At 38.1% G+C, this 25,235-nt stretch overlaps 2 protein-coding genes across 3 annotated transcripts; both read left to right on the top strand.

Annotated features, from left to right (window-relative positions):
- Positions 1-378: 378 nt before the first annotated feature.
- LOC113528142 (ubiquitin-conjugating enzyme E2 variant 1) lies at positions 379-7,801 on the top strand. The gene is made up of 4 exons (XM_026916536.2): positions 379-460; positions 2,373-2,521; positions 4,656-4,781; positions 7,135-7,801. The coding sequence occupies exons 1-4, from the start codon at positions 439-441 to the stop codon at positions 7,279-7,281; spliced, it is 444 nt and encodes a 147-aa protein (XP_026772337.1). The 5' UTR covers positions 379-438; the 3' UTR covers positions 7,282-7,801.
- Positions 7,802-8,578: 777 nt separating this feature from the next.
- On the top strand, positions 8,579-18,895 carry slc52a3 (solute carrier family 52 member 3). 2 transcript variants are annotated; one of them, XM_026930388.3, is made up of 5 exons: positions 8,579-9,462; positions 12,271-13,376; positions 13,851-13,974; positions 14,318-14,542; positions 14,780-18,895. In XM_026930388.3, the coding sequence occupies exons 2-4, from the start codon at positions 12,361-12,363 to the stop codon at positions 14,531-14,533; spliced, it is 1,356 nt and encodes a 451-aa protein (XP_026786189.3). In that variant the 5' UTR covers positions 8,579-9,462; positions 12,271-12,360; the 3' UTR covers positions 14,534-14,542; positions 14,780-18,895. The 2 variants fall into 2 exon arrangements, with proteins under 2 accessions (XP_026786189.3, XP_034162346.2); XM_034306455.2 differs by lacking the exon at positions 14,780-18,895 and having other exon boundaries at positions 14,318-14,772.
- The last annotated feature ends 6,340 nt before the right edge of the window (positions 18,896-25,235 follow it).

Below are 25,235 nucleotides of genomic sequence, written 5' to 3'. Positions count from 1 at the left end.
GTAATAAACCTATTAGAAAAGTGATTCAAGGTCATACAACATTACAGTGATGATTTCCATCTACACGAGCAGCCTCTTTGGTTAGATAAGGGGTCCTATATTTCATGGAGGTTTTACTTTGAACCCTCTCTGAAAGGGAAACCTTCTTCTGTATGGTTCTCTAAACACATCCTCTCCAGAGGCAACAACTCAAACACCCCTGAAGTGTATCAGAAAGTACCTTTTTAATGAAGTTGAATGACCTGCAGTGGAGTAATAGACCTATTAGATAGCCATATATGTAGCTACGCCATTGGAGAAAAAAAAATCCAGATATGTAAAATTAGTTTTGCATTTACTCTCACTGAAAATGTGCATTTTGAGCGTGCATGCGCATTCCGCACGTTTTGAGCGCGCCCACGTGTGCGTGCGCGCACTCGTTAACTGTTTATTTCCAAAATGGCGGTCGCCGCCGGATCAGGTAAATCATTTCCCTCATTTTTCAGGTCTGCTTTAATACGTAGCATGGCAATGTTAAAGAGCTACCGATAACCCGGAGATTAAAGCCGTGTGTTAGTTTAGGCATGTTTACAATAAATACATTCATAGAAGTGTAAATGCGCGTCAGTTCCGCTGAGCAGTAGCGCACTTGGCTGGGGTTAGCAAGGCTACCGGCTAACAAGCGGATAAATGCATGTTAGCGTTCTTATTTCTGAGCTTCTTCAGCTGGCGTCTTGTAGAGACAGGTTTTTAATAGTTTAAATGTGAGTTGACCTCAACTCTAACACTGCTTGACAGATAATTCGAGGAATGAGTTTGTAAATTAAGCGTCAGCTCATTGTCAGGTATATGTTGTGCTAGGTTTATTTATTCAGCTGCTTTGTCCCTTAAGCTTTGTTGATGCTCAGATGAAAATCTTGACCAGTTACTCAGGGAATAATACTGGGCGTTGGATTTGATACTTTCTTGATTATCGTTTGCTCTTAAGCTTGTAAATAAGCATTTATTAAAAAAAAACAGCATATCAGATTAATTGCAACAGCACTGCAGCACCATTCATACATTGTGAATGATGTAAGCCTGTGAAGTGAAGTGCAGGGTTTTATCCTATTAATCCTATTAACCTTAATTTGATCTTTTACCAGAGGCATGCATTATAAGCATTTGTTCTTTAAGCAGAAGAGTCAGTGCCAGTGGTTTGGCAGTATTCACACAGCTGATTCACATGTGAGTGTCATTTACTGCAAAGGCACTACCCAAAAGCCTCATCTGAAATCATCTGATATCTTACATATAATTAAAGGTTTCATTATATAACACTGCTGTAAAGCATTCGTCATAATAATGCTCCATTTACCAAAAAAAAAAAAAAAATTAGTATGATTCAGCAATATCTTACAGGCCCGTGCATCTTACTCAGCATTTCTGGCCATGTCCTTGTTTGTCTTATCTTGTTTTTTTTGGTCTTGTCTTGTCTTGTCTTGGATTTTCTGGATTTTAGAAATCTTTGATGCATGATCATTACATATTTCATCACTGGAATAAAAATCAATATGGAGCAGAAACCAAAGTCAGCAGCTGCATGTGCCACTGAAATTTGTGGAGTGACTTGGTGAAAAAGTTCTTGCCAGCCTAGGTGTGAGCTGAATTACTCAGGAGAGACTTCGCATTGAAGTTTTTTTTTATTTTTTAAATGTATTTTTTTTTAAACTTTGTCTGCGTTTGCATAAAACTGTACTCTGGTGCGCTGAAGTGTATAAGTGAAATGCACATACCCTAACGTGGTAGCTTCGACTGTGGGGTGCACAATTTAAAATGGACGTGTACGCTGCTGGCTTGACAAACTCGAGGGACTGCAGTGGAACTGTGTGTGTGTGAAAGACAGATGAGGTAATGCAGATGGCATCCGAGCTTTCCAGTGATGCTTGTGCAAACTTGCAGGGGGAGAAAGAGATGAATGAAGTGCACCATGACAAATGCATCTGGCTAATGTTTAAGCAAGAATTTCACAGGTTTAGGCCTCCTGGGACAGATGTCCTTGAAAGAAATAGTGAAGGTCCCTCAAGCCTGCAACAACAAGAATGAAAACACTGCCACTGAGCTGTGTCTGCTACAACTTAACCTTGCCTGGCTGCATTCTGCTTTCAGCTAGAACATGGTCATCAGCAGTGTTTGGCTGATGAACACGTGAAGCATGTTGCATTGCAGGAGCAGTTGGATTTTTCAGAGAAATGCAGTGATATTAGCTGCATTTATACATGCACTTAACTGGATTTAATAAAGCACCTAAGATGCTTTAAAGTCTGTATTTGTTATTAGATAGCTGTGGCATTTCTAGCTACTGTTTTAAGCTTGTGTTTCCAAAATGTTGTGACTTGTGTTTCTGTGGTCAGGCGTGAAGGTGCCACGCAACTTCCGTCTGCTGGAGGAGCTGGAGGAAGGTCAGAAAGGAGTGGGGGACGGAACCGTGAGCTGGGGGCTGGAGGACGATGATGACATGACCCTCACACGCTGGAGAGGCATGATCATCGGCCCACCACGGGTAACACGCTGGTGTCATAATCAGCCTCCTATGGGTTACACACTTATGTATACATACACAGTTTTGCTGGTTAATGCACACACACACACACAAAAAAAACAACCACCAATAAGTCAGTATTAGCTCACAGCAAATATGAAAATGATCAGGTCACAGTAGGAAACATGCATGTGTAATTCCTCTCCTGCCTCTCTTTGACTTCTCTTTTTTTTCCTCTGTATTATTGCAAATAGCTGTAGTTTGGCTTTGCTGCACTTATATGAATTAGTGTGCTTTACTTAAACGTTCACTGCAGTAGAACCCATTATACACCACGTTCTCACAGCAGCAGTGTCATCCCAGGCCTGCATATGATAAGTACAACTTACAGGTGGAATTTCCCTTGACCATAAGGTTGAGGCAGGATTTATAGGATTATTTATGAAATAGACCAGTAAAATGCTAAATTATATTTCTCCTTCACTAGCATTGGTCTGATTAGTTCTGTACTATATGACTTAGACACAGTGACAGGGTCAAATGGGTTCAGTTCTGCAGTGCTGAATGTGCTTATAAAGCTGTAGGAAGTGACATGTCCTGATTAACGTGAACATATTGTTTTTCTGGAAACTTTATGTATTATGCTGTAGTAGATTCTAAAGCAGAAGTTACATTTACATCTACACTTGCGACTAAAATACTCTTCAGGTACTTTGAAAAATTTTCTGTCCAAAAGGGATATCTGCTTTTCTGACAACCCATTCAGAAAGACCAGTTTAATATGGATGAATAGATATCCTAATAAACTAAGTAGCCCCCACTTTCATTTGCACTGAAGCAACTACAAAGGAGTTATTTTGAAATCTGCATAGTTGTATTAATGTCATTTTACTTCCACTTAAATGTGTTTCATGACATGATTATTGATAGTGTGGATGTTGCAGTACCAACAACATCTAAACGTTTCACATCAACTAGCATTTCAGTTTGGTGGAATTAGTTTGGCTTCCTTTTGGGCAATCTATGCACATATCTAACCACAAAGAAAAGTTTCCTGCTTCTGCGTTTAATACAAAATGCATATTCTCAAGAAGCATACTCATACTCTCAAGTTATTCAGAGTTTGACATTAGGGCCTTTCGCACAGTGGGAACCTTTTCATAGTACGCGAACTAATTGTGGAACTACCCACTTTTTGGCGTTTTCGCACCTCCGGAACTGGGTGCGATTTTAGTACCGGACTGCCTTTTTCGAGAACCAAATTAGCTCCTACTCCGGAGCAGGGTCTAACCAGCACAACTGGTACTATCCGTGACGTAAGTAGACGTTGATTGGCCAAACGCGTACGAAAACGCCCTCACCCGCCATGATTTAAAACGCCGTGTAAACATACTGTAGTGTCAACTTATTTCGCAAGTATGGAGAACAGCGATAGATGGACGCAAGACAACAAAAACACAGCTCCGATCACAACGTCCTCCATCCTTCGGTTGTTTACGTTGTTCTTCATTGTTTCCGTTTGAATGCCGTGCACAAATGACGTTGCTGTCGACTGGCTTACGTCAGTTCCTAGTGCCCGCTGTCTGTGCGAATGCAACCCTTTAAACGATACTGGGAAATAGTTCTCGCAAAATTGCCCAGTACTTTAGTACTGTAAATTTAGTTCTGGAACTAAAGCGGTGCGAAAGGCCCTACTGTCATTACAGGTACTTGTGAGATCTTCCCACTGCTCTGTTTGTAAACTAGGAATTCACTTTTCTTAGCTCCTCCATTGCTCTCCCAGACCCTTGACTTCTCATACTGATCTGCCAGTCATGTGGAACACTTGTCGCTTGCTTTATAAAGAATGATGAGTCACATTCTCTGTGTCAGTCTGACATTTCTGCTATGTACCAAGACCAAGGTACCAGGTTGTGTGAAACAGTAACTTGGAGTAGGCAAATCTAGCATATCTAATTTTACTTTTGGTTAAGGTTAAAAACAGATTACTAACTTATAGCATATGAACGCTCCATTTTTTTTTTTGTTTTGTTTGATGATTGTGACCTTTACTGTTTGCATACAACAAAAAATTGCTTGGTGTAAAACATCACCATGGCCTTTTCTTGTGTGGCTCTCTGATTAAAGCGCTAACTTTTTCTACTTTTCTTCTTAGACTATCTATGAGAACAGGATGTACAGTCTGCGAGTGGAGTGTGGACCCAGATATCCAGAAACACCTCCGTTTGTGCGATTTGTGACAAAGATCAACTTAAACGGAGTACACAACTCCAGTGGTGTGGTGAGTTTTGTTCTTTTTTCCCTTTAGGAACAAGCTGAATTATTTGTACACTTCCATGGTGCCAAAATTTGTTGCACTGGTTACTGATTGAGCTTTTAAAGTTTACCTAGAAAAAAGTTTCTAAACATTTATAAAGTGCCCATGAAATAGGTGTTTCAGAGCTTTTTGTGTGGTTCCCTTTGTGTCATCATCACATATCGGGCAAATAACTACAGTTATTGTAGATATTATCATTTTAATTGTAAAATGGAAGAATAGCAAAAGAATATTGAGTTATGGTAAGAAGTGATTAGCTTTTTGCAGTATCCTCTTGCCAAATCGTCTTCTATTAGGTTATGAGGGTCCCTCTGATGGCCTGGTAATTTCAAACTCCTCCATAAATTTTCAGTGGGATTCAAAGTCCAGAGATTGGCTAGGCCATGCAAGGCATTCTTGAGTTATTTAGGTTGTATGTTTGGGGTCATTGTCTTGTTGAAACATTCATCTTCCTATTTTTCAGCAGAGGAGATTTATGTGAGGTGTGCAGTGGAGATGATTGTGGTGCAGTTCATTACTTATTGTTCTCTGTGCAGCTGTTGTTCCTGCTGCTTTCAGGTCATCCTGCAGCTCTTGTCGAGTGACTGCTGGCTTCTCTTACGTTCCTTATATTTAGTCTGAGAGCAGGTTGTGAAATCTTGAGTGGTGCGTCTGTCCGGGGATGATTAGTTGTGGTTCCACTGACAGATTTTAGAATTTTATGTTCTGTTGTAGATCTTAAAATTTCACCTTTTATTGCACATTTTACAATTTCACACACTAGTGCACATTTTAGAATGTTGCCCTCTATTGCAAATGTCAATCATTTCCCCTCTGCTGCACATTTTAGAATTTCACCCTCCTAGTTGCAGATTTTAGAATTTTGCCATGTATTATATAGATTTGAGAATTTCCTGCTTTATTGCCCATTTTAGAATCTCACCCTCTACTGCACAATTTTACTCTCTATTGTACAATTTAGAATCTCACTCTTAGTTGCAGATTTTAGAATTTCACTCACTAGTGCACATTTTAAAATTTTATCCTCTATTTTGCAGATAAAAAAAAATCACTTCATATATTTCACTCTGTATGGCAGATTTTGGAATTTCACTCTATTGTAGATTTTAGAATTTCACCTCCTTTATTGCTGATTTTAGAATTTCACCTCCTTTATTGCTGATCTTAGAATTTCAGCTCCTTTATTGCTGATTTTAGAATTTCAACCTTTATGGCAGACTGTGCAATATATTTTGGAATTTCAGTGTAATAAAGGAATTTTGTAATTTATTACAGATGTTAGAATTTCATGCTTCACTGCACATTTAAGAATTTTATTTTTCTTTTAGATTTTAGAATTTCTCTCTCTTTGCAGTTTTTAGAATTTCACCCTCATAGCTGCAGATTTTAGAATTACACTTTGATAGATTATTTATTGATCTCTGAGGGAAATTGTTTTGTTGCAGCAGTACAATAAACAACAAATTACAAGGACACGGACAATGTACAGAGAACACAGATTACAGTACCCATACGGCAGTAAACTAAATAATTACGAATAAAATAAGATAAAAATAAAATATTGAGTAGCAACAAAAGTAAGTAAAGTGGTTGTAGTGTAGTGGAGGTGATGACCATAATGTGAATGTCATTAGGATGTGTCAATAAGAAATAATAATAATAATAATAAATACAGTGCAGTACCCTTAATTGTAGATTTACATTTTTCCATTATAATGCAGATTTTAGAATTTCAGCCTTTATTTCAGATTTTACAATTTTACCATTATAATGCAGATTTTGGAATTTCAGCCTTCATTTTGGATTTTAGAATTTTTCTCTCTCTTGCAAGTTTTAGAAATATTCACTGTCTCTGTGAATTAGAATTTTTCCATCCTCTTTTTCCATTAGATTTAATAATGTGGCTTGTGCTCTTCCTCCACTGCACGCAGTAATCTTACAGCTGCGAGTACATGCGTTTGGATAGAATTTAAGGCCATGTCCCAAACCACACAATGCCCACTAAGTGCAGCAGTGGTGTAGTGACATGCTATAGTGTTATGAGAACAAAATGACTTTATTTGTGCAAACCTGCCACAGTTACTGAGTACCAGATAAAAGATCAAAACCTCTCAACGAGAGCTTGTCGTTTAGCAACCGCCCGATTTATTTATTTATTTATTTATTGCTGCCATAACATCCTGCTGACACATGACACGGACACTGTAGTGACGCTGTTTAGCAGACTGCACATCTTCCCACATAGTTCTGCAGTAAGTTCTGTGAATGCAGTGTGTGTTTGTTTATGATTAAAAATCATGTTTGTCTGTGTGTTTAGGTGGAACCGAGGGCAGTGTCATCTTTGGCAAAGTGGCAGGACTCCTACAGTATCCGAGTGGTGCTGCAGGAGCTTAGACGACTCATGATGTGCAAAGAGAACATGAAGCTCCCACAACCGCCTGAGGGACAGATTTACACCAACTGAGACTGTACTATACTGCAAATACACACACACAGTCTGCCTTTAGCATTTTGTTTTCTTCTCATTTGTATTCATTTTCATTCCTCTTTCCAATCAGTCATCCTTGAATTCATAAATGTGCAAACTCTTTCTTGCTCTGTCTGTCTCTTAGACTTGTTCTGTCTATCATGCACATATACAAACCTCATCTGGAAAGAATTCATGCCTCAACTCGCACACATCCCTTATGGTCCCTCCCTTTTCTCATTTTTCTGAAAGAAAGATGAGTGATCAGTTCTTTGGTTGTCTTGGACAAATCATTTGAATACTGTGCATCTTACTAATCTTTGTTTTTGTTATTGTTTGTTATAAATTCAGATTGTATAATATCATAAATAATCTTATTGAGTGTGACTTGTGGTTGTATTTTTGTCATTTTCATATCGAAAATTTCATATCTTTTGCTTGAGTGCAATTCAGCTCAGCTTTATGCATTGTAATGTCGTTGTAGATGTTCAGTAGTAAATTCTTGGTATTTGCATTGTGCAGTTGTCAAATGATATTTAAAACTGGGTAAATATAAAATATGTTCTCTCTCAACCTCAGAAGTCCATACACGTTATGGCTAGTCTTAATGTCATTTGCAAATGTGCACATATTGCAGGCAGAAGAAACTTGATAAAGAAATAAATAAAAAAAGTTTAATAAAAAGTGCCTAAGAAACAAAACATGATTGCGAAAACCATTGAAAAACATTATTTTTAGAAGGTGTATTGTAGGCTTGTTTGCACTCACATTTCAAATGGGACTGCTGTATGGATTGCCATCATGACATCAGAGCTGTGTCTACACAGGTTTTCTCCAGGTTCTCTGGTTTTCCCAAAAACATGCTGATATGTGAATTAGCGATGTATATATGTGTGTATGCATGGTGCCCTGTGATAGTTATTCCTGTCTCATGCCCATGGGATAAGCTCTGGATGCACCACAACCCTGACTAGGATAAAGGGTTTACTGAAGATGAATGAATAAATCATGACATGCAGAAAAAGCATTTAAAACAGTTTACTGGTAGCATGGTTTATACTCTTAGACCAAGTGCAGAGCTTGATGCCATCATAACAGTTAGCATTTTTTGGCAGACCTATTTTATGGTAGAGCTGTGTTCCTAGGACTTTGTTCACTGAACTATAACTGTCAGGCTTATTTAATAATTAGTGAAATATGTTCAGCTAAGACTGACAACCCAGTCAAACATGAAACAAGTTAGTTAAGCAGCTTTCCAGTTTGTGCTTGTTCTAAATCCAGTGATAAGCAAAAAGACAGCTCAGGTATGTCATAACAATTTCAAAAATGTCCACTAGGGGACAGATCTGATGCACTGAAGCAGTTCCAGTTCACTTGTCTCATCATTTCTAAAAGGAAACCCTCTATGGTAGGTTCTTTACAGAACCTTTAATAGTTCTTTCTGAAGAACTATTAAGTGTCAGTTCTTTCTCAGCATACATTCATACATATGTCTTCCCTTACTAAATGAAAACTGGCCTCTAAAGAAATTAGACAATGTGCATAGTAACAAGCTCAATACTCTCAATCTCAATACTCACACTCCATACTCACCTTTTCAATATGAGTTTTGTTGAGAAGTTTCACTGCACAGCAAAAAAAAAAAAAAAAAAAAAAAAAAAAAAAGCATTTGGACAGAACTACATGTACACTTTTCAAACTCTTTGGAACTGAACTACTGGATCTCTCATAAATCTGCATACCTGTATGTAGGATCTTCCTACTATTATAATTAGAACACAAAAGTAAAGAAAATGTTTACTGTAGACACGTGTAAAAGGCTGGATTGGCATGTTTACTTTAGTCATAAATGTAAAAGCACTTTTATATGTCTAATCTTTTAAGCAAAAAAAAAAAAAAAGCAACACTGCTATAAATGTAGTCATAAAAAGATGGTTAATATTGAATTGAATGCTACACTAGTAGTAAAGTAAGAAGCAGTCACTTACACTCCTCCTGCAGTGCTCCAGAATCCTAAGTGAATATGTGAGGGCAGGATGGTGGTGCTGCGTTATTGTGGTCCTGAAAGTGTGTTGGAGAATTTTCTCATTTTTGCTGCTGTTAAAAGTCAACAATGCTGTGAATTTGTGTGACCACACACAGGACCTCTGGACTTGGTTCCTTCCACTATCTCAAACTGTGAGTAATAAATTTATGAGCTAAGAGTAGTGAAGTGAAAAAGGTGGGGAAAATAGGAATTATATAGTGGATTATTGAGATTTTGATAGTTTAATATCGGAAAATATTTTATACATGTCTAAGTCACAAGAAGAATGCATGGCTCGTAATCAGTATGTGTACAGGCCAGATATATTGTTGCATTTGATATTGGGTTCTGCGCAAACATTTACTTTCAGTATTTTTACCTCCATCCAGATATCCTTACTTTTGTTACACAGTTTATACAAATGAATCCTGAACAATATAAACAATATAAACAATATAAAGGCTATTATATTTTACTTTGAAAGTAAGCTGATGCTGTTCTTGGAGGTAATACAAGTGAAATTGTTCCTGTTTGACTTAGCATAGATCACATTTGTAGCCAGCAAATTATTTAGCAAGCAAATCCATATGTTCACCTGGTTGATTTAAATATTTTAGTCCCCTGAATGAATGAATCTAGCCAACACAGTGCTTGTACAGTTTGACACTGATATGAGATCTAGTTCTCTTAGCTGGGTTACACAAAGTAACAGTGGGTGACAAATTAAAGGGAAAAAAAAGTGTGTAAGTAAGGTGTTGGGTCACCTTGAGCCACCAGAACTTCAATGCATCTCTGAGTCTCTGCAATTGTACTGCGGGACAAACGCCATTTCTCCAAAAGATATATCCTTGAAGGACAGCCAGCAAAATGCTACAGCGTAACAGAGCCACTGGTTTCTGCTTTAATTTGTCACTTGTTTGAGAGTGCTAAATGAATAGTATAGTGGTGCAGTGGGTGGCATTGGTGCCTCACAGCTCCAGGGTCATAGGTTTAATCCTAAACTTAGGTTACTGTCTAAAGATAACACATGCATATTTGAAAATAGTTATTTTATAGTCATCTCATTTTACATTACTCACGCCCCCTTATTGCAGAATGTGGTTACTCAGTAACGAGGAGACTAACATCAGTGAAATTGATAAACTTTATCTTCAGATTTACTGGGATCTATTAGTATCTCTGGAGATAGGGGAGAAAAAGCATGACAACGTCACGCACAAGCCCTTATTGCAGAATGTGGTTAATAAGTAATGAGGAGACAGGAGAATCAGAAAGGAGACTTTAACTACCGCTAACCTCTGTAAAAGTAATAAACACTGCTGATGCCCTTTCACCTACTTTTGGGACAGTGATTCAGAGGCTAAATTCACCTTCTATATACACTCAAATCAGTAATGTTCACATCAAGCATCAGAATGGTGAAAAAAGTCATCTCAATGGTTGTTGAGACAGGCTGTTTTGAGTATTTCAGAAACTGCTCATCTCCTGGGATTTTCACACACAATAAGCTATAGAGTTTACACAGAATGGTGTGAAAGGAGAATGGAGAGAATAGTTTGAGCTGACAGGGAGGCTAAAGTAACTCAAATAACCACTCTTTGCAACTGTGGTGAGCAGAAAAGCGTCTCAAGAAGGCACATGTCGAACCTTGAGGTAGATGAGCTACAACAGCAGAAGATCACATCGGTTTCCACTCCTGTCAGCTACCAACAGGAATATGAGGTTACAGTGGGCACAGGCTGACTGAAAATGGACAGTTGAAGATTAGCAAAAATGTGATTTTTTAAAGAGACTGTGGTATGTGCAAATCCCAGAAAATCAGCAGTTACTGAAATATTTAACCCAGCCCACCTGGCACCAACAACCATGCCACGGTCAAAGTCACTCAGATCACATTTTTTCCCCATTCTGATGTTTGATGTGAACATTAACTGAGTCTCTTGACTTGTATCTGCACTTCTGCCATATGATTGGCTGATTCAATAATTTCAGCAAGATTACAGCTGTTCCTATTAAAGTGGCCAGTGACTGTATATTAACACTATGTACATTACAGCAGCAGGAGGATTTTTTAAACTTACTGAACCCTTTTTCTGAATTTAATAATAATAATAAAAAAAAAGCTTATTATTAATTCCAATGGGCAACAGACTGCATTTTTTTCAAAAGTGAAAAGAATCAAATGAACATTTAGTGGATTATGTGTTAAATGGCATACTTTATTGCAGTCTATTAAAGCGAATGGTTATTAAATAGTGGATATTTTGTTAATTTTCTATTTGCATATATAATGTAAATATTCCTGTAAGAATAATGAAGTTGTTCTGTAATGAGCTGAAATTGTTCAAATTTATTTTTATATTTAGTTTCTTAGGAAACATGGAGAAACAGCATGGGATTGATTTGATTAGCTACAAAAATGTATGCTTCATTACTTGTTTTTTCTTTCCATATTTGTTTTTATTTAACCATTTTTACACTTCTTTATCTAATTATAATATTCATCTGAACATTGAGTTCAGTATTTATTTTGTTAGTCTGATCCTACAAATATGGGTCATGTAGGTTTCTGAGAGAGGGAAATTTAGTTCCAACTATTTTAAAGGTTTGGACCAAGTGCTTTTCCTTCTGAACAGTGGAACTGTTGAAACAAACTGATATTGAAAAGGTAGAGTAGGACTACTGACACCCTGAACTTCTTGTGATGCTTCAGAAGGAAAAATCTAGTAGACCATATATATAAAGAGAATTATGTTTTTCTGCCTGTGGAGCTTGAAACCTGCTAAGTCTCAGTTTCCTGGTTATTTATGACCACTTCGGTCTATTTGGCTCTCCTTGAACAGCAGTGTAAGCATCTATGTGATGTCCTCTGGGATCTTCCCCTCCTTTTACAATAGTTTCTATTCTTAGTAAAATTCTCAAGGGTTGCCTTAATATTTATTGTTCTGCTCTTCTCTTAGGAGGGGTGGACTGATATCTTCAGGAAGCAAAGAGACAGATACCTACAATAAAAAAAACATTCCTGAAATCTAGGATTCAACGTCCCCATCATGTCTCTATATATCCATGTGTTGGCCTGCGCCTTTGGCCTGGGCTCTTGGGTGGCCGTTAATGGAATGTGGGTGGAGCTGCCGCTAATTGTCAACATTCTACCAGAAGGATGGGACTTACCTTCGTACCTTACAGTCATCATCCAGCTGGCCAATATTGGCCCTATCCTAGTTACCCTTGTGCATAAGCTGTGTCCGGGTCGACTTCGTGAGAATCTGGTGATCTATGCAGTGCTGACGATTGGTGTATTAGCATGCATCCTCCTGACAGTGTTCTGGAAGAAGACAACAGTGATTTTGGGTCAACAGAGAAGCACAGCATTCTTTATTATCACATTCTTTCTGTCGCTGGTGGACTGCACATCCTCTGTCACCTTCCTGCCTTTCATGATGCAGCTCCCGACCAAATACATCACCACCTACTTCATTGGTGAAGGATTAAGTGGGTTTTTTCCTGGGCTGGTAGCTCTGGCACAAGGGGTTGGTATGGTCAAATGTGTTGATGCCTCCCAACCATCAGGGAACCTCTCAAACCCTGCCTATGAGAACGTCACACTGGAAGCTCAGTATCTTCCTCCTAACTTCTCCACAGAGATCTTCTTCTCTTTTCTGGTGGTTATGATGGTGATAAGTCTTGGTGCTTTTGGTTTGCTTAACCATGTCCCTCGGACTTTTACACTGTCCACTGAAGATCTGGTGTCTGAACCGGGAACTGTGGTAACAGTCAGTGGATGTCTGGAAAACCAGGCAGCAAGCAATTCAGGGAAAAACAGCCAAGAAAGTGCCACTGGAGACCAGCCCAAGCCTCTGATAGTGAAGCCGTACTATTCCTGTTATGAGCTAGCCTTCATCTACTGCATGGTGGTGTGGGCGAATTGTGCAACCAATGGACTACTGCCATCAGTACAGACGTTCTCCTGCATGCCCTATGGGAATATGGTCTATCACCTCTCAGCTTCTCTGTCATCACTTGCTAACCCACTGGCCTGCTTTATCGCCATGTTCGCTCCCAAACGGTATGCTATTATATCATAATCATTTATCCATATTGACTGTATTGATATTGTACACTCTTAGAAGATAGGTGTTCAACGGTTCTGTGGAGGTTAACACAAACTTTTCTTCATGGGGATCATTGAAGAGTTCAACGTAGTGGTCAGTGGTGGTTCAGTGGTTAGAGATTTGACCTACTGATTGGAATATTGTATGTACAAATTCACAGAGCTGTCACTATCTGTCTGTCAGTTGGAAGTTGCTTTGGATGAAAGTGTCAGCCAAATGAATAAATGTAAATCTAGAAGTGTAAGGAATTCTTGCAGTTGGACAAAGCAAGGAACCCTCTTTTTTTTAAGAATCTAATTCCACTCCACTGCGATTACACCATCAGATCTTCAGTAGTGTGTCTTTTCTTCAGTGTGCCTATAATAATTAGCTAATAAACACTAGTAGGTGCAATGTTTTCATGTGTTGCATCTCATTGTTTTTCATAGCTCACTTGTGTTGCTGGGTATTCTGTCCTTGCTGGGTACTGGTTGTGGTGGATACAACATGGCTATGGCAGTCATGAGTCCCTGTCCATTGCTGCAAGACTCACCACCAGGAAAAGCTCTAATTGTAAGTCACTTACTCATTGACCAAGGTGACCTCTGCAAAGTCCTGTGATAGGCTAATTCATTATAATTCTTTACATTTACTTCTTGTACACACATTAAGAGTCAACAATCTCAAGCAATCTGCAACTTGTCATGCTTGTTATTCTAGCAAAATGACAAATTCTCCCTTGTCCCTTGCACCAGTCCCTTCTCCCTTGCACGAGTGGCATCTACTAAATAGTATGTGATTGGTAACTAATTATGTTGGAGGCACAAGGCAGCATCTGGTACTTAGTGCTCTTAAAAATGCCCCACATCTCGTTCAACATTATAATGCTATCTACATATTCTTACGTGTGTCCTAGGTGCTGTCATGGATTCTCTTCACTGGCCTGCTGACCTATGTAAAGGTGATGGTGGGAGTCATTCTAAGGGACCAGAGCCACATTGCCCTGGTGTGGTGTGGAGCTGCAGTACAGGCCGGATCTCTAGTGGGATCATTCATTATGTTTCCACTGGTCAGCATTTATCATCTATTTAAGTCAGGGGATATCTGCAACAACAAGTGCCCATCATTCTGATCCTTTCCTGTGAGTTTGCATAAGGAGCATGATGCGATATAGAAAATGGATGTTTATGAATGAATGATGAATGATGAATGACAGTGTAATAATATAAATACAAGATAGAATAAACTGTGTACACTCAGTAATACATTATTGACACAGTACACAAATCCTGTACTTGAGTGGAAGTAGAATCATCTGTGGTGGTCTACTTAAATTTTGCACTTGCTTTTAAATATATATTAATTCATTTATCTTCAGTGTCTGCTTAATCCTGGTGAGGATAATCCTGGGAACAATGGGCAAAAGTCAGAACACACCCTGGATGGAACTGCAGTCAGTGACAGGGCACCATGCATACACACACCCACACACACCCCCACACACACATTCGCATCTAGCATCTTCGCATCTTTACACTAATGTATTATACTGAATGAGACTTCACAGTCTTTTTTTGAGAAAAGTCCCTTACATTGACCATTTTTATAATTTAAATTTAAGGCCCCTGATTGAGGCTTTGAATCTGTATGAGATCTAATTCACAACAAAACTTTTAAAGTGTCAGTTAATTGTACATGGTCACTATAGAAATTTATGGTAATAAACATAATCGTGTCCAATATCCATTAGCTCTTGAAAAAAAAAAAACCCTAATGTCCCAGCTTATTATTCAGTTATTCATCTTAAAGCATATTTTTCAGTGAAACTAATAGTAAAGATCTGAACCCACTGCCAGGTCCTGGGAATGATATGTATGATAGGTTTGTGATTTCATATTGGTAGGGTTTAGGAATACAACAATACAAAATACAAAACACTGCTCACACAATTCTGATGAAATACAGATAAACTTTCAATAATAATTGTAGAAAGTTTTAAAGGATTCATAAAGCCACAATATGGCTTTATGAACAGACTTCAGAATTTCCATGTGATTAACTTTGCTGCTAAGCCATGGAAGTGCCTGATTAATTTCCTGACTGGAAATAGGCCTCATGTGTGCAAAGAAGCATTCTTCATCAGAGGTGCTGGAGTCACGATGATGATGATGATCATCATCATCATCATCATTATCATCATCACACCACTGCTGCAACAGCTCATTTTCAACACAGCCTTTGATGTAGTCCTGACCTGAAATGGCAATTTACCTTAGGCTCCAGGAATCATTTGAAACCTTTTGCCATAATTATTGCTCCAGATTGGAATTTTAAATGTGTAGCATGGCTCCATACTAACCCCGGACATGAATGGCATGACGGGATTTGAATCAGACATCTTTTTAGACGTGTTTGAGTAGGTGTTTAGAGCTCTCTTTTGAATCTATGAAAAATGTCACTATTGTATTAAATTAAAATCATTCTATAAAGCGTTGGGAATATTTTGTCCCAGAAAAGTAGAGCAGCCATCAACACTAACTTTGTATGTCACTAAAACACTTCCACCAGAGCCTTGCTGTACCTAGAGGATATCTGAATTCAGCCTCGCTCAGATCCACACCAAGGCAGCAAAGTAACCATCCATCCTGTTTTGACAGTTCTTTGTAAACTGCACTTCACTTCGTCTAAGCTTGTAAAGATAAATGTAAATCCCTTAAGAGTTATTTGTTCTGTTCCTCTGGGGAAACCCTTTAAAGTTCTATGTAGAACCATACAACAAGTGTTTGCCTATCAGAAAGGGTTTCAAGCAGAGCCCCTTTAGGACATGAAGAACTTTAACTATCCAAAGCACCCTCAAAAACACATTTTTACTAAGAATGATTAGAGACCTGTGGTTGAACAGGGTGGGGAGGTTCGAATCCCACCTCCGCCCTGTGTACCCGGAGTTTGCATGTTCTCTCCGTGTTTGGGGGTTTCCTCCAGGTAATTCGGTTTCCTCCCCCAGTCCAAAGACATGCGTTGTATGCTGATTGGCATCTCTAAATTGTCCATAGTGTGTGAATGATTGTGCCCTGTGATGAGTTGGCACCCTGTCCAGGGTGTCCCCCGCATTGTGCCCTGAGTCCCCTGGGATAGACTCCAGGCTCGCTGTGACCCTGTATAGGTACAGAAAATGGAAGGATGGATATTTAGTCACTAGTTCTAAATTGTCAGCTCACTGTGTTAAAAAAAAATACAAGATATATCTACCACTAGGTGGCAACAAAGAATCACTTTGGTCTATTCATCTGACTTGTATTAAAGCTTTTTACAGGAGAAGGTTATAACCAAAAAAAAAAAAAAATCTCTGATATTTCAGGTACTGATGTTCAGGTACTATAGTTCAAATAGCTCTGTTTGGCTGATGTATTACCCTTGCGTGAAAAGTGCTTTTTTTTCTCACTGAATATCATCACAGAAGCTGCAAATATCTTCCTGTTAAAGTCTAAACCACTCGATAAGTGTGTTGAAGCTTGTGTGGTCTTCTTTCTCTCCAGCTAAAGATGTTGGTGTGATCAAAAGTGCATGATATGCCAACTTTAAAAGCAGTGATTTACAGATGCTCAGACAGGCTTTGTGTGTGGGGGAGGTATGACTTTACATTTATTTTATAGCTATTTCACCAGGGCTTTTAGATTGTAGGCATAGCATTAATTAGCTGTTTTAATAATTATGCCAGTGGAAGGTCCTCACAAGGCTAGTAAGACAAATGTGTGTGTGTGTCTGCATGTGTGTGTGTGTGTGTGTGCGTGTGTGTGTGTGAGAGAGAGCGAGAGAGAGAGAGAACGAGAGAGACTGGGGGACTAATCCCTAGCCTCTGTCACTTGTTGACCCCATTAAGCATTAAGATGATACAGCTCTTACTGCTGTTCCTGCAGACGACGTCTGGATGGGAACTTGCCTCTCTGCTTGTGACTGTCCGGTCCACAGCTGCTCTGTTTCCTCTTCCCATCCACATGGGCACATGGGACTGTACTGACTCAGGGGAGGTGGGGGTGAAGGTGGTGGTGTGACAGACACACTGCAAGAAAGAATGTTGGCAGTATAGTGGCAGATTTGCAATTATGAAAAAGTAGTAAAGCAGTCAAATCGAGCAGTAGTGAAATCAGCCAAAGATTTAAAAAGCAATGATGCAGTCAACAAAAAGGATGATTAATATGTATAAAAGCATTAGCATGTTGCTATTGGACTTATAGACTGGAAGCATTCATTGACAGCAGAGCTTCCACCAATCCAGTAATTTCTGATAAGTAAAATGTCCTCAGTGTGTGTTCATCCACACCCATTCATCTCAATAACAGGTGGATGGGACTCCCTGAGAGAGTGATGGGGGGAGTGATGTCAGCTGCTGACCCTGGCTTCTGGTCACTCGGAAATGCTTGACTAACCCTAATACATGGCTTTAAACAAAGACCCCCAAAACCACGCTAATCTTAAAGGTGAAAAGGTCATGGAGATGCCACAATATCACTGTAGCCACGGTCCCACGAGACTTGCAGCTTCTCTTGGAATCACTGCTGCTAAGCAGCTAACAAGCTAAAAGAAAGCTAAGTCTGTCTGCCACACCACAACACCCCCACTCCATCATAACGCAATCAGTGTGACTGCCATTGTACTGGACACCATAAACCAGATATCACTTCAATACAATTAATTAAAGGAGAAATTTCATTACCAGTTATATTGTATAGTATGAACCTGTAAGTATTTTTTTAATGAATTGCTGCTTTTTTCTGTCTGCAGTACACAGGCCTTTGCTCTATATCAGTTTAGCGCAGATATTGTTCATTTACATTATGGGTCTGTTATCTCATTATCCTCTTGGCACTGTGCTCTGTCTAGAGTGCTCGATTGTGCTCCGATGAAAAACAGCTAAAAAAAAGAGCAGACTGTCACGATAATTAGCTCCATTCCTTGATTGGCCTCCCTTTTTCTGTGTGTGCGTTTTATTGTGCTGTGGACGTATTGACATGCAAAGTGCGCGGTGTGGAAAGTGTATCATTTTCTCCCTGAATGTCAGATGGCCCATCACTCTCGCAGCTGGTCCGAGGGGCCGAGGCCACCTGGCTCCCCTCTTGCTGCTCATGTGGGACTGCAGCGGCTCTATCGAGTGGTGAGGGGTCCCCCTGAAAAATGCTGCTGCGAGGCCCATCTGCTCCGATCATCCAACACCTACACAACACTAACACAACCTGACGCTTTCTAGACAATCTATGGCGCTCAGTCAAGCTCGGAGTCAATATAAATGCAATTTTCCTGTTTTTATTCATTAACTTTGACTTAATAAGAGTTGAAAGTATACTGAAGAATATGGATGCTGTTAACTAATTACAGAATGAACTGATCTGAACAAACTTTGTTTTGCACCTGCAATTTGTAATGCACCGTGTTCTGGACTATCATGTCCCAAAGATGTTTATTATGTTGCTATGACAATATACAGTGTGATATTTTACACAGTTCAGTTTCTGCACATTTATTTTACTACTATTTATGAATTTATGACCTTATACATTTTGCAATTTTGCTCATGTCTTGCACAGAATGCTACCAGTATATCCTCCTGTGCTCCTGTCATATTCTGGGTTGCACCATGGTAGTGGAAAAAAAATCCATCACCGCCCACCCCCCCATGCAAAAACCCCCAAAAAACTTGATTTTAATCTTCATATAAAAGGAAAACAGAAGCTGCCAACAATCTGAACACACAAGCTGTATCTTCCATACAGCCGTAGAATGATGGCATTTATTCTGCATGACTGATAATTGACATTTAGAATACTGTAGAAATTATAATATTGTGTATCACAACCGCATCTGCACATTGCGGAGTTTGAGTGTGAGAAACAGTGAGCCTTAGCTTTCCTGGACAACACTGACAAATATATTGATGGTTTGGTCATATAATGTCATTACACTGAACATTCTTTACTACTTCAGCAATATATCATAATAAAAAGAAATATGTAAGCACAAATACGTGTTCAATATATGTGGTAGTAAGGATTGTTGAGCTAGAAGAATGATGAGGCTGTAATATACTGTAGGCTGTAGTTACTCCTGATTTAACAGCTCATCCTATTGTTGGTATTGACAACACTGCTCATTGCTCTGTGTGTATAGTGCAGTTAGTTTAGTTTATATGTGTAAATGTTTCTCCCTTCTGTTGTGCTGCACAGGTTCAGCAAAGGTCAGCACTTTTCCCCCGGGAACCTTTATACTGTGAAGGTTTACAGTACCACATATGGGCTCTGCTTATGGTGCGACACAAAAGGGGAGGGAAAGAGAATGTTTAAAGTCTTTGTATTGAGCTCATTATTACTCCATCATGTTGTCAAAAGCCCAGATTGGTCCGACTGTGCTCGAGGATAGCCTTTCAGCAAGAGCCCACTATTTTACAATTTTACTGCATAATTGTCTCTGGAGAAGCATAGTGAGGATAGAGTTCTGTTTAATGAGGTGTAGTATGATACACATCATCTATACCTACATAACATTTGAATTAATAAGCCCAATACACAAAAGTAAACACCATAATAAACACTTTTCTGTATAATTAAGTTTGATCCAATGTGGGTTCATATTGCTCTCAATTTATCATAGCGAGCTCAAAGTACAACATTCACAATTTCATGAGTGTGAAGCTCACAACTTTGAGGCATTTGTGTCTATAAAGCCTGAATTTTTTCACAATACTGGTGATTTTATTTTTTCAAATCTGATTGGTCAGAAGGTGTTGATTATTTTTTAATAACAGCACGGCTCTTACAGTAGTCCTGGCTGCAAGTCAAATCACAGCTTTATATTAATGCACTCATTCTAATACTTTATTGTTTCTATAGTAACTACTCATTCACAGGGACGTGTATGGCAGATCTTTCACATAATCCAAGCCTAATAATAAACAGATTAACATGTGCTGTTATTTAACAAAGACATATACTGTACGTATCTAATCACTGATTTGATACATTGGGAGATGGTGCTTTGTAAAAGTTTTAATGACATAAAAATTGTAATTGCTGTGCCATAAGAGGAATAAAAGTGAAATAATTCAAAATAATGAACTTCGAGATGGAAGCGGCCGTATCACACAACCCTTTTGTTGAATATTTTCCTATAAAAACATGCCTTTTGTTTTGTTTTATTCCTTACAAAGCTTACAGACATACTGACAACAGTGTATGTAGGAAGAGTGACCACAGAATGCACTTTATCCTATTGGGAATTAACTACAGGACAATGCCAATCAACGCTTCAATTGGGTCAATTCATTTTGGAAAAAACTGTCATCCTCAGATTGTTTAATATTTATATTGATAAATGGCTCTTGAAACAGTTTGTCAAAATTCTTCATAATACACCTTGTCTCACAACAACATGATTACACAAATACATAGAAATCTGGAAAACTCTTGCAACTACACATACATGATTGTATATCCACATAGTAAATGCAGTATTGCACAATACACTGCAACTATTGCATCTTTACCCTGTATTGCATAGTAGTTATTCACACATATACACTATCTGTCTAAACAGCTGCCCTCTTATAAGTAAAATAAGATTATTTCAGTAATAAGCAATATTTCTTAAACCTGGATGTCAGGACACTCAACAGTCTGTCTGAAGGCATCCTTTTATAATTAATCCTTGTGTGCAATTCCAGGAAGCTGTCATAAGCTCACATACATATATATGTATATATATATATATATATATATATATATATATATATATATATATATATATATATATATATATATATATACTGTATTTATATATATACTGTATTTATATATATACTTCATTTCCTCCGTACACCACCACAATGGATATGAAATGAAACAATCAAGATAAGATTAAAGTGTAGACTTTCAGCTTTAATTCAAGGGGTTTAACAATAATATTGCATTAACTGTTTAGGAATTAGAGCCATTTTTACAGAGTCCCTCCATTTTCACAGGCTCAAAAGTAATTGGACAATTGACTGATAAGCAGTTTAATGGCCAGGTGTGGCCTGTTTCGTCCTTGTTTCATTTCAGATTAAGGAGATAAAAGGTCTGGAGTTGATTCCACGTGTTGAATTTGCATTTGGTAGCTGTTCATTGGAACTCTCACTATGTGGTCCAAAGAGGTGTCGATGCATCAACACTATTACACAAATACACAGTCTCAGACAGACTGTCTTGGTGTCACTGATCAACTATTTGTGAGTGAAATAAAACACTAGGTGTCCTTGCTGCTAAATATCCCAGCATGAAATGCATTTCCTAGATATATACTCTAAACCTTCAGAATGTTTTATATTTTCCCACAATGCAAAGTGTTTCATAGAAGAATACTATTATTGCAAATACAATGTAAATAACTAGGAATTTTTTCTGCATTTATAGACAAACCTGATGAGGTGCTGCAGTGTTCTTAAAGCTTTAAAGATGCACTTCTTGACCACAATTCTCAATTTATTACAGAGATTAAAAAAAAAGAAATGAGTAATGACCTAATGTTACAGCTTGTCAAAGGTGCAGTGACCTTTAACCTTTTAGCATCAGCAGGGAATGCAGGACCTGTGGGGTCCAGTAAGAGCTTGTTTCCTACTGCTTGCACTGCAGTACTTAAATAAAACATACTACTTCCATTCCGGTTGTGTGGCTCATTCCATAATTAGTCCCTTAAGTAGCCAGCAGCCTGCTGACCTATGTCTGTGTGTTGGGTTCATGTCTGTGTGAGTATGTGTGTGTATGAGACAAATAGAAGAAAGCATCAGTCTTCTGTAGGTGCTTGACTGCGTTCCCAGTGAGGGTGATTAGAGACAGGATGGAGGAATTGTGATGGGGAAACAGAGGAAGTGAGCAGCTGGGTGGTCATATTTCACAAATGTTTCTGAAAGTCTATAATATGCAACAGTACAGAGGTAATGGCTGAATAAATCCTTACAAATTAAAGTCAGATATTTTGTTTTGAGCTTGTGTTTGGAGAAGCAGATGGTTGGGAACAGTGCACATCCAGCAACCTACCTGACCGCCACAAAGAAATGCGTATCATCACAGAAGCACTTATGCTATGCATTGTTGCAAGTCCAACATTTTTCCTAGTCTGTAATCACATCAGTGCACTTTTATAATGCGCACCCTAATTGTGCAAGCATGTTTCCGCTAGCATAAAATATCCTCCTTAGCCATTAGCCTGAAGCAGCCTGAATGCTAATCATGCTTTATTAGCAGGTAGCGACAACCTTGAGGACATGCACATCTGGAGAATGCTACATTAGAGAAGCGTTAGAGAAGTGAATTAGTGTAGCATAACCCCATTCACTTTCTGCTGACCATCGTGCTTTTCTCATCAATTTCATCTCGCTTAGGCACATTTAGCAGGCCAGGGGTGTGTCTGACCTGAATTATGAGCAGGTTCTGAAGTTAGTTTGCATTGCCATCACTGTATAAATGGCTTCAGTTCACTTTTTCCTTCAGAGAAGCCTATTGCAAGTTCACTGTTACTGTGTGTCGCAAGGGCAGCAGATTTTTGCTGTATTTGTGCTTATGGCTCGCTGCTTGTTGGTTACACAGTTTTCTTTAAAGACATTTTGACAAGAAATTTCGGATTAGATAACTAAACAGGAGGGACAAACAGAATGTACTGTACAACAATAATGACCAATCATTGTACAGCAAAATCACAGTTCTCCATGCCCAATCAACTTTCTTTGAACTTCAAGAAAGGGCTGCAAAAAAAAAAAAAAAAAAAAAAAAAAATATATATATATATATATATATATATATATATATATATATATATATATATATATATATGATATTTCACATTATGAGATGTGATGAGATTATTAAAACTATTTCTAGATGTTTCTAGATATTATAATTTTATGTTTGAAATTGCCTTGTTCTATTGGCACATATTTTGCTTCTTCTAATAAGTGCATGAATAAGCAAAAATATCTGCCACTTCAGACCAATATCAAAATTGAAAATGAAAAGAGAATCAGAAAGAATGTTTAGATATTTTTTTCTCATATTTGCTTTATCACAGTAACAATAATTTAATGAGGGACTAATGAGGTTTACTGCTAAGTTTACTGTTTTGATACTATTTTGCTTCTCTTAATTCCTTATTTCAGTTCTTAGCTAATGTTCTTAATATTTGGCAACATGTGTGAAGTTCAGTAAGATTAGTTTTGCAACTGGATATGTTTATTATGATGTGACTAGCTTGACAAGGTAGCTTGAGCCTTCTGTCATGTTATCTTTAACTAACATTATGTTACTTGACCACTTTATGATGAATATGTTGTTGTAAAGGTATTTTTACACAAAGCTTGTATATTGTGATTTTATGTAATCATTATTATCGATTTCGGTTATATAAATTTACGTCACCTGCAAAGAAATAAATGATGCTATTTTTAATAAAAATTTGTTGAATATAAAACAAGTTACATCCAATTTCAGGACTCTCAAATGCTCTTAATCATGTATAGTGCAACCGTGACTGAAATCCCCCAAGCGAATCTTCTGAACATCTGAGTTGTTCAGCACAACATAACACTTTAGAGTGAGAATATGAAGATGTATTTTTAAACTCTCATCTGTGTGAGTGATTCATGCAGAGTAGTGTACCGATGAACAGACAGGAATTTTTGTTAAATTCAAATTTTAAAGTTAAGTTCAGACATATCAGCACAATAATATTAAAGCAGGAATGCTCACTGTATTTGTCAATGTAACTATGTAGCACCTTGCTGGTTTTAGATTTAATTTATTTGCATAGATTTTATAACAAATGCAATGCAAAGTATGATGCTATTTTGTTAATTAGAAGGTAGAGTAAGATTTAATTGAAAAATGTAAGTGATAGATAGGCAATTGCCATCAACTTGGCAGTCAAAGAGCCATTTGGGAGTCAAAGAGTCGACTCCTACAAGTGAGCTGTATCGACTACTCCGATTCGTTATAAAGAACCAAAATTCCCATCACTTCTAGTTAGAGTGGCTAATGTAGCATCTAGGTTTTCTATAATTTATGAATGTAAGCAATACACATGAACATGATCTTCTTCTGGCTAGTATTCGATAACTCTGGTATATATTCTACTCTTGTCTAGCTATAACAGTAAATACAACACATTTGTTAGATGCTTTCTTTTCCTTCCTATTCATTTCAGATCTACTGAGATGTTTTCATTCTGCTGCCAATCTGCCCGTTATATATAAACTAACTTTGTGGAGCTCATTTGTTGCATTCCATAGTGACCATTGCGAACCATACATACTTTCTGACCTTTCCAGAAATCAATCCACTCAGCTCAAAAAGGTGACAGGAAGCCAAGACTGGCCTCCATTTCTCTGTCAAACTTTTCGTCCCTTTGTCCCTTCTCTTGTGTTTTCTGATTTATTCCCAGAGCCGGGCATCTGGAAAGGACACTGGGTGATTTTTAATAATCATTAAATGGGAGGGTCCATTTGGACCAGAACCAGATGAACACAGTGCATCATTATGATCAGCATGACTTTCAGAGGCAGCCTCACCTTACAGGTTTTAGATCATGCTCAGAGTCACCTTTACTGTCTGATGTTTCTATATATAGAGTATATTTGATATACTGTATATTTGACCCATTACAAACACTCTTGTCTCTTTTACTTCTACCTGCTTCAGGGTCAAATAAAATTTATCACTAGTTTTAAAATGGATTTATTGTAATGTTATTAATTATGTGATCATATTTTAGTGAGTGGAATTTGTGACAGTTGTTCTACAAATGAAAGAAAGAGAGCA

The sequence above is a fragment of the Pangasianodon hypophthalmus genome, chromosome 8 (genome assembly GCF_027358585.1).
Source record: "Pangasianodon hypophthalmus isolate fPanHyp1 chromosome 8, fPanHyp1.pri, whole genome shotgun sequence".
In the NCBI taxonomy this organism is placed as follows: Eukaryota; Metazoa; Chordata; class Actinopteri; order Siluriformes; family Pangasiidae; genus Pangasianodon; species Pangasianodon hypophthalmus.
This window is presented reverse-complemented; position numbering and strand designations above follow the sequence as displayed.